This window comes from Cebus imitator, unplaced genomic scaffold, assembly GCF_001604975.1.
Source record: "Cebus imitator isolate Cc_AM_T3 unplaced genomic scaffold, Cebus_imitator-1.0 Scaffold151, whole genome shotgun sequence".
NCBI lineage: Eukaryota > Metazoa > Chordata > Mammalia > Primates > Cebidae > Cebus > Cebus imitator.
Genome location: NW_016107466.1, coordinates 3502113 through 3513005, shown reverse-complemented (window position 1 = coordinate 3513005; position 10893 = coordinate 3502113). Strand labels below are relative to the sequence as shown.

General features: G+C 35.7%; 1 protein-coding gene across 4 annotated transcripts in view; it reads right to left on the bottom strand.

Annotated features, from left to right (window-relative positions):
* Positions 1-461: 461 nt before the first annotated feature.
* Positions 462-10893, bottom strand: part of CDH8 (cadherin 8) — a 383989-nt gene continuing 373557 nt past the window's right edge. The window contains exons 11-13 of one of the 4 annotated variants that reach the window (XM_037743753.1): positions 8995-9246; positions 7397-7616; positions 462-918 (exon numbers count right to left, since the gene is read on the bottom strand). In XM_037743753.1, the coding sequence (XP_037599681.1) occupies positions 807-918; positions 7397-7616; positions 8995-9246 (584 nt within the window). In that variant the 3' untranslated portion in view covers positions 462-806. Of the gene's footprint in view, positions 919-5519; positions 7617-8994; positions 9247-10893 lie in introns of those variants that run through there. The other 3 variants (XM_017543295.2, XM_017543294.1, XM_037743752.1) reach the window with 3 other exon arrangements.

Genomic DNA, 10893 nt, shown 5'->3' with positions numbered 1-10893 from the left:
CTAAATGAATGGGAACTCTTTGGTACATACTTCTTAAATAAATAAAGATACTGATTGTTTTGTAACTTGGAGAATTTCATACATTGAGAAACAAGGTAATGAAACCCATTGAGAGATCCCCTCATATAACCATTTATTTCCAGGTGTCAGGACCTCAGCCTGGCCTTACTTTTTGATACTCCCTGTGTAAAATTTGCTTCCCTCCAAGACTCATTCTAACACAGCCTCAAACAAGATACCTAGCCTTGGTAGACTTAGATAAATATTTGTTCTCTGTGCTTTCAAAACAGTCTGCTTAGTTCTTCCACAGGATAGCAAAATCAAATGTTTTATCACTTATTTGCTTCTATAATTCATCCAATTTAACTCCTTGTCTTGAAAGGCAAGAGAAGTATGTTGGGCATATCCTTTTTCTAGTACCTAGTATGTAACTTATAGAAAGGAATTTTTGTATTGAAAGGTCTTTTTTAAAGTTTATTTGAAATACCATTATTTATAGCTCTAACATTATGCCAGAAACATCCATCTACATACTCAACAATCAGACTTGACAAAGATGACACAGCTCTCAAACTTTAGAAGTTGAATTAAAGAAAAATTAGAAAACCATTAGACATATTTGTAGTCAAAGTAGAGCAACATTGGAAAGGGGAGATTGGTCCCAGTGACTCCTAAATTGTCATGCCCATCTTAGACAATTATTGTTAAAATATTTCTCTTATTTATGAGGAATCATAGGATGGTCTGGAGTTCTTTGCATGTACAGAAGAAATCCCAAGAAATTAACATTTGGTTTTAGTGACCTCTCATTTCCTTTTCTGGTCCTGACCTCTGAGTTCATTGAAGCCATGGTTTTCCACAGTCTTTCTCTTCAGACAGCATCTTGTGACATTCCTCCTAGCAACCCTCTTCTGTAATCTGTGGATAATAATAGAAATATCTATTATCTATTAGTAGAGGTACTTGCAAGAAATAATACTTGCATTCAAGACATGAATTAGATGGTGGCAGGTAACTCAAGTTGGGCGAGCAGTACCCAAAAGCACCATTTTCTCCAGAAAATGCCTACTGACCTTGAGACCTAGATGAAACTTCCATACATAAAGGAAGGAAAATACATACAAAAACACTTATAACATTATAACTCAGGATATGACCCCAATACCACCATTTAATTTGTGTTTCTCTCACATATTTTATGTGTAATTTAATCCTGAAAATTCCTTATAATGTTTCTGAACCTCATTTTTCCTATTCTTAAGACACTCCACAATTTAGCAAACCTAGAGTGTTCTATGAACACCTAATTTTTGGATCTTTCCAATGTTCAAAATTTGCCATTGGTGCTTTTTATAATTTTCTCTTTTAGTATTTAGAAAAGCTGTGACTTCTGTTGTACCAATTCTTGAGTTTCCATCTTCTTAGAAAATTTCACTGTGAAGCCTTCTTGAGTCTTCCCATACGGGGTCCCTTACGTCCTCCTCAGTACTTCCATAGCACTATGTATGATTTAATTTCTATTTCTTATCATCAAAATCCTCATATTATCATTACAGAGAGAATTGTTTAGTTGAAAGTTAAGGGGTTTAAGTGCCAGACCAACCAAACTTAAGCCCAGGCTCAAATACTATTTATCCACAGGTCAAAAAAAAAAAAAAAAAAGTTTCAACTATTAGTTCTTAAGAGATTGATTAGGCACATTTTATAAATAAAGAAAATAAGTTTGAGAATTCTACAATATTTAATCTTTCCATATCAACCATGTAGCTTAATTTCTGTGCTGATCAATACTTAATAAATGTGGCAGACAAAATTCTTGTTCCTAAATAGTCCATCAACTAATTAAATTTTTAAATTTTATGCTCTTCATAACACTAGATCTGTGCTCAAAACACCAGGACTAGAATATCTTCAATATCAACAGTATACCATGTAATCCATAAATTTGTGTTGATTAAAAATACGATGATAATAAATGTATTTTTAAATGATAGATCATGAAGACATAGTCTTCTACAATTATCATAAGAAGCAATAATCACAAGAGCAAACAATACATTCAACACTGTTTGGCTAATAGTACAAATAAACTTTGTATAGCAAATAAAACAGCATTGAAATTAAAAAAAAATATTGAAAAGTATTTCCTGCAAAATATATTCTACAATTATTTTTTCCACAAAAAATACAATGACATTTAAAAAGTCTAAGTACAGCCTCACAATGTGACATATTTAATTCTAATCCCAGGTATTATGAGCCATTGTTCTGTTCACAAATAAAAACCTGCTTTTAAAACCCCTTACCCTCAATTCAATTTCTTGAAAATTCAAGGTTAGATTCATGAAAACAGAGAGCCACAATTGCAATTCTTTGGCAGTGCATGAGATTATGAGATGAAAAATTAAAACTATAAATTATCCCCAGTATCTTAATTGTGTATATGTGTGCATATTTACATACATGAATATATTTACAAATATATGTATAAGGATATATATAATATTCCTTTAATGTTGATATTCATGCTTAAGTTGTGCGTTTATAGAGCTTTTATAGTGATGCCCGCTGTTACCTTATCTTTTTGACTGACAATGATAGAATTTCAGTCATGCTCAGCCTTTCCGACAGTGCCAGTGATGGGATTTTTTGAAATCTTATTACTGGTTGCACTGCCCTGATCTCAGATGGAACTTTCAATCAAAAAGGCAATCAGAAGGTTATACATTCGTGAGATTCCCTGCAAAGCCAGTGATCGCATAATACAACTTGTTGGAAGGGCCCACTTGCCTTCAGTCCTTATGTGGCTATAAAGAGTAATTGGCTACTTAGCTCTCAGCACCCGCTTTTCCTTTTCCAAAATACAGCATAGCCCAGAACTCTGTTGAATCTCAGTGTGGAATCTGGCTGCTCCTAGGAGATTTCTAAGTCTCACACAGAGACTTGTCTTACTTTAAGCATCTGATTAAGCGAACTCTCCCAAAGACACATTTGTCTGTTTCTAAGCATTCGTACTTCACTGGTGATACCAGTAAATCTCAGTTTTCTTTTCTCCTATATATACACATACACTTAACTACACATTTTTTTCAAAATAGTTTCACTTTAAAGTTCACACCCTAGATGTCATAATTCTGTCTGGTAAGGTTAACACATGAATTTAATAGTAGTATATTTTAATCATCCTATTATAAAAGTTTAGAAACATAATAACTGTGCTCATAAGAATATTGTCAGAAATGTCCCCCTTAATACTCTTTTATATTCATATATGGAGATATTTTGCTAATACGATTTGATTAAATCATAGACAGAGTAGAGGCTGAATTGATCTCATGTTGTGTCCCATCACCCAGGGATGCCTCAGTTCCCCAGGTGGACACCTTGAATTGAGAAGTAGGCATAGGGAAATAACTTGGTCTCACTTGGTTCCAGCTTATCCATTCTTCTACACTTAGCAGAGAGTACTCTTGTCTCTGCTATGTCAATGTTGATGGAACAGAACACAATGCACAGAGATTTAAAATGTCAATAAAGTTTATAAAATGTGTTATTTAACAAGTTGAGCATGGGATACTTAAATCCTGGAAAATATTAGGAACCTTATTGATCTCTTTTGGTTGGGGAAGTCCTGGCCAGTCTGTTACTAAAGTAAAACCTTAAGTCAAGTGTTTGTGTGTGTGTGTGTGTGTGTGTGTGTGTGTGTGTGTGTGGTGTGTGTGTGTGAGAGAGAGAGAGAGAGAGAAAGAAAGAGACTAATTTACACTCCCACCAACAGTGCAAAAGTGTTCCTGTTTCTCCACATCCCTGGAAACCATCATTCTCAGCAAACTGACAGAAGAGCAGAAGATCAAACACCGCATGTTCTCACTCATAGGCGGGTGTTGAACAATGAGAACACATGGACACAGGGAGGGGAGCACTACACACTGGGGTCAGTTGGGGGGAAATAGGGGAGGGACGGGGGGGGGTGGGAAGCTGGGGAGAGATAGCAAGGGGAGAAATGCCAGATGTAGGTGATGGGGAGGAAGGCAGCAAATCACACTGCCACGTGTGTTACTATGCAACAATTTTGCATGTTCTTCACATGTACCCCAAATCCTAAAATGCAATAAAATAAATGGGGAAAAAAAAAAAAAGAAAGAGACAGAGACAGAGAGAGAGTTCTTGAGATTTTTAGTTTGATTCAGGACACTCTAAAAGTATAGGTCAACCTTATTAGGATCAAGGTACTACTCACTTTATTTTATGTAACAAGACCTGAAGTAGGCTTTTAAACACAAAATGCAGACATTGTGGTGGCAAAGAAAGTCAGCAAATAGATTCATGCTGTCATTCTCTTTTCCTAGGCAAAGGGAACATTGAGACAATACTTGGGCAACTGTATTGTCTCAATTATTATCTCCTGTTCACAGAAACCACTGTAGTAATAATACCGATATCTGAGGATATAGATTTTATATTCCTAAAAAAAAATACTGTAATTTTTCTGTTAGATATATCTGTGTGTCTGTAATCTTTGGGCACTTGACTTCAAAGTACACTAGAAATGAGCCTCATGTGCAAGAGATGCATAATACATAATAATAAGCTCTCCTTGCTTTGCAATGTGTAAGATCGTTGGAATATTACTATTGATTATTACTGCAACTATCACTAATAATTTACATTCAGCAAGCACTTGTTTTAAACACTGTGCCAAGTCCTAGTATATTTTAAAGTCATATTGGATCATACCTTTGACCTCAAGAAAAAGTGTTCACTAGCCATAGTAGTAAGCATGAAAGATGACTTTTTCTAAGCAACAAAAATTCAATAAAAAGTTGATTAAGCCACTGGATAATTATAAATTCTTAATCTAGTATTTAAACATACTGTTTCTGTCACAGTAGAGGTACTGTTTCTGTCACAGTGGAGGTACTCTCTAGAAGTTGGTGCCTTCAGTTTTTGAGTCAAAAACCATTCTCTTCTTAGCAGCCCCACACCAATGACTGAGATGACAGAGGACCACAGCCTGACTGCTTTAATGGATACATTTTCACTCCAGAACCCCCTGTCAGGGTGACTGAGATGATGGAGCACCATAGCCTGACTGCTTTAATGGATAAGTTTTCACTCTAGAACCTCCTGTCAGGCTGGCAGATATTTTGCCAGGTCTGCACTGCAGTCTAAGACTCTCTTGCCAAATCCTGCTCCCAATCCTTTATTGTTACAAGTTTTAGGTCTGCAAACTTGTCTGCAGATTTTCTCTGCCCAGTGCATCTGCTTTCAGAAGGACCCAAATGATACAGTTGGACTAGACTTTAGGTGTTCCATGTTCCTTTTATTTCCCTGCTGGTATCTTGCTGTGTGATCACTGGCAAGCCATTTCTCTCCTCTGTTCCTTTATAATAAAGACTCTTACAAACAAAAGTGACCCTTGGAATGATTTGGCTGAGTATTCTAGAATTTTAGTTAGAGTTGATGGTTCTGTTAATAGATCTTCAACTGACTGAAAAAAAAATTAATGACAACAAAGATATTTATAAAAATATATTTCACAAAGTAGGAAACAATACAGGAGTTTCTCTGAATACAATACATGGAGTAAATAAACAATATTGCATTAAAGCAAAGTAGAAAATTAAAATGATCTGCATGTAATACTTGAGTTTTATCATACATTTTCTACTTCTAAATGGCAGGTTTGCATTACAAATTAAATATGCTCACATCTCCTAGTGCTGTCCCTTTTTGGAGTCTAAGACATTTTGTGCATCACCATGAAGATCAGGGAGAGGAGTGCTAAAAACGTAAGCAGTGAAATTATGTACAAATCAGTTCCTGCTCCAAAACTGTGGGGTTAACTAGAAGCATGTTTATTGGGCAGGGCATCATGTAGGTATCTAAAAGTCTAGAGTTTAAATATTCACAAGAATCAATATACTTTAGGATGTTTGTGCTTGTAGTAAAAACACCAAATACTAGGATTATGAACAAAATAGAAAACAGTCCAAAAGTTTCTCTGGGAAAATGCTGTTCCTGCCATCATGACCAGTTACAATAACACTTTCTACTCTAAAGAGACTATTAGCTCTCCTTTTGATAATATTGCCTGCCATACTCATCTCATTAAAATGTACATGTATTAAACATTCATTGTATATATATTTATATAAAACAATCTAAAGGATTATTAATGGATATAATTTAGTTTTTTTCCATATATCCCCTTAATCTATAGATTACCAACCTTAATAAATAAAAGCATTAATGGACATCAATAAAATATTTATTTCGAGGATTAAACAAATAAATTCACGCGCTAGCAATAAAACCATCTGTCTCTTATGTAGTCCACTGTGTGATACAGTTTATCTTTGTGTCCTTGTGGAAGAAGATGAAGCGGAGGGAATGAGGAATCCTGCTTTTACAAACAAGCATGTTTGAATGGGATTTCTCTCCTCCCACCACTGAATTGGTAAGCCCCACCCTGGAATGGATTGCGAACATGTGAATATTTTAAGGCTCGACACAATATTTAAAGATGCTATTCAGTTTCTGGTGAGCGGGGCCAACAATTATGTACAATGTGTGGTCACCGTACCATATAATCTAGGAGGCCTCTCAAAACTCCAAAAAGTTATAATGTACAGCAGACCAAGTATTGCTTTATCATTTGTGGCGAATCCTTATTGGTGAAGGGGAAAAAACCATTTGCATTCATAAAAATCCTTGCAGAAGACATCTATCAGCAGCAGATTCCTTGCAGGTCCATATTTTTTTTTTTCTAAGAAAGCACCTTTTAATTTTGATTTTTTCCTCTATTTAAACCACTTCTCTAAGGATTAGCCAGGATCCCAATCTTTGTCTGTGGTGATCAGGTAAATATCAAATATCCAAGGACTTCTAGAAACTCCACATACTTAATTCACACTCCACAAGATTTATAACCTCCTAACATATACTTTTTTATTTTATTATCTTTTTTTTTTTGGTTCAACATTAAAATGTGGTTGAGTTTATAGATGACTGGCGCTAAAATTGCCTCTAAAACAAATAGCCACATTGGTTGTATCTAAGGGGAGTGACCCTAGAATATTACAGAATGCTCAGTTCCAGTGATTTATTTATAATCCACTGTCAAGTTTCTTTGTCACTTTCACCAACAGAGTAGAGTTCGCCCAGTCTCTTAAAGCGGGGACCCCAGTCACTGAGGTAGTCAAAATTCTGGTCTGAGTCTGATGTGGTGGACTCCAAGGAGCTGAGGGAGCCAGCCACTGACCCTCGGCCTTCATAGCCATATATCTGAATGGAGTCATATGGCGGGGCCGTGGGATCATTATCTGCCTCATGCAGCCTTACATTTATAAATTCATCGACATCAACACCATTTGGAACTGGAGCAAGCCCTTGCCTTGGCATAAACTGCAAATCTGGTTTAATATCCTTACGGGGTAAAAATCCATTAATTCCATCTGGATTTTGTAAAGTTGCAATGTCAAAAGCCTCTGTGTCCTCCTCCCCTCCTCCTTCGTCATCGTAGCGAATGATGTTTTCTCGAACATCTTCATCATCTTTGATAATTAATGGCTCATTTTTATGCCGCCGTAGAGTTACAAACAGCACCACGATGACTGTAGGAAAAATATTAAATAACAGTCAGCCAAACAAGCATATAATACAAGTAACACACTATATATGTTAGGAGAGGGGGTATTTTTACAAAATCGTAAGAGCATACGGCTTTAGTAATATTTACTAGAGAATTAAGCTTAACATCTTTCTGAAAGATGAACATTAAATTTTGAGTAAACCGTTTCAGATTATTTGTTTATTAAATGGTGGTAGAGCTAGGTTAAAATAATTGATATGCCTGTATTCGTGGTGAAAGTTGTATTTTACACTGTTATGATCATTAGAGAGGATGGCACAAAATAGAATATAGCACTGAAAGCATGACTAGCTTGATGTGTGTCTCAAGAAAGTCCTTTAACATCCTTTGGTTCCAAAGCACCCTTCTATTTAAAAAAGGAGAAAACCAAGACCTTGGGCTTTAACAGTTTTTCTAGGCACTCTCCAATTAAATTATGTCGTTTTACCAAAAAATAAAAGTTAATGTCGAATTTGCATGGGCAACTTGCCTTGTGGGAGGATGGGAATGCCTCTAGCTGGGAAGGGAAACCTAAATGTGAAAAGGGAAAATACTCAACTAGCTAGATCAGCCAAATCAAATGTGGGCTAATGGAGTAAAGTATGCCAGCCAAGTGATGATTATATCCAAGGCACTGGGAGAGCAGGACAGATGGAACGACAAAGAGTAACTGACACCGTCTTTACGGTGTTTAGTTATTCAAGGGTAGGGTAAGACACGACTGAATCTCTTTTCTATTTTCCTATTTTTTAGTCTCATTTTTATAATTGGATTCTTTAAAATGTTATAGAATCTTAATTTGCAATCTTCATTTTAATTTAATGTTTACATCAAGGAAAATATCAATTTGATGTTTATGTCAAGGAAAATATTAGAGAAACGCAATGGTATTTTGAAGAAAACTTACTTTTAGTTTGTTCATTTGTTTTCTTTTCATATCACCAAATTTGGGATCTGATGGACTCAGCAACCCAATCTATAATAAAACACTATTGTGGGCATAGTAGAGCCTGCTGTTGCAGTGATCTGGTATGCTTCACACTGGGAGTTCTTCTTATGTAATAGGTGGTGTGTAATGCCATACAGGCCCCTCCCCCACTGCCACCACCATTATGCCTTGTTCACCATTTACCGGTGATGGAATTGAAAAAGGCACTGAAAGTCCTCTTCAACTGGACATTTACTATGACAACTCTTTTTCTCTTCACTTCTTACTGATCCCAAAATGTAGAGAAGGAAAGGAAGTTCCTCTTCCCCAAGAGAATGCTGTTGCCTGGCTAGGTCAGAGATTTCCGTCCTTATTTACAGTCATTTATCAACCAGAAAAAGGGTGACCATCAGGCTATGAAGGAAATACGTACCTAACAGCAAAATGATGCATGCTAATATGGCAATTAAGGCGCCCATACTGAGTCCAATTGGAAGGACATAAGCTTCAACATTACAAGACTGGACAACACCGTCATTGCTACAGCCACAGACCCGGATTGTCAGGGTGCTGGTGCTGCTCAGTGGAGGATTTCCACTATCACTGATTATGATTGGTAAAAGGTAGACTTCCTGCTTCTGGCGGTTGAATCCATTGTGCTTTGCCAAAATACTGAGGGAATTATCTGGAAAAAGTAAAAATTACAACAATTTGCATTGTTTCAAAATGACTGCCCAAATAACACTTGTTTTTCTAGTTCATGAACCCTTTGCAAACCTCAAGACAATCCCAACTTCAATGGCCCACTCAAGGTTTCTCCCCAACCCCACTCTCCATTTTTTCAATCAGCATGGACCAGGACAACTATAACATGTTGAATGAATGGGATCCCCTGAAGGACCAAAGGAGTTTTACCATCATCACCTTAAAAATGCAAAATATTTCTTTTACAAAAATAGCCTTTAAGTGTACCTTCAGAAGACATATATTATCTCAGGTCTCCGTATAACCATATATAAGCTTAATTTTCTTTATTTAGCCTGATAATGGGTTAAGCAAATTTGAATGAATAGAATGTCATCATGTTTGAAACACATGTTTGAGAAGCTCTGTATGAAAAGATGGAGTGTATGACAATACAGTTTTGCAAGGATGCATTTTGTTGATTTCCACAAGTACCTAAAAAGACAGTCATTCATGGCCTAGAGCATTCACATTAAGATACTGCAAAAGCCCTATTTACTATCCCGAGGAGAGATACACTGCACATATTAAAATTCTGTAGAGAAGACCTGTAGTGGTTACATAATAAGAACAAAATGAGAAGTCACAAAAGCATGTGCTCCATTTTTCATGTGTCAGTTAATCATATGGAGATATGTACTGGTTGTTTGGAGCAACAGTTAAGCAATACTTAAGAACATACTTCAGTTCAAAGTAAAACTGGTCATGGAGAAGCGATTGGTCCCATGTTAGCTCCACAGTTCTCAAACTTTCACCCTCAAGTTGAAATTTTTTGTTGTCATTCATCCTCATCTCACGAACTGCAGTCACATTGTATATGTTGTTAATCTACTTTTTCATATTGATTACTGAAAGACATACATTACTCAAAATAGAAATGCTGATTAACACTTATTGATTTTACAGCCAAAAGCAAATAAACACATTTTGGTTACTGTGCACAGTGTTATTTAGGCAAGATAATTATTTGGGTTAATTTTTTCAAATATTGGCAAATTATAGATCCCAGAACATTGGGTTACCTAATCAATCATTGCATATTAAAGGAACGAATTGAAGCTATTGCAATTCAATTTCTCATCATCACTGTCATACTGGTTTCCAAAATACTCAACTAAGTGAGATATTCCATTCAAATGACTTCAGATAAGTTTGATAAAACTTCTGTACCATGTAGCACTATACTAGGATTTCCAAAAACTGATAGCCATTCCCCAAAATAGATGTATAGATACATTTAATTTTGCTTTGTTTAAGTTACAAACAGGACTTACAATGCTTTTCTAATAAGCAGTCAAGTAGAAAAAGGACTCTGAATTAACAGTTGTTTTCTGAATTCCTTCTGGTTGTATATCATTATATAGTAATTTGAATATACTTAGAAAAAGAGATTTCTAATGAGGTTAAGCAGTCATACACCAAATGATCCAGTAATCTTTATCGTCATAACTAGATGGAGCTAAAAGCAAGGAACAATATCTCAAAACAGATATAGAATATATAGTTGTGTTGTATTTTCAGAAAGTATGTGACAAGTTTGAGTACAGTTAATTAACACAAGAAACATTTCTGGATGGTTTTATATATG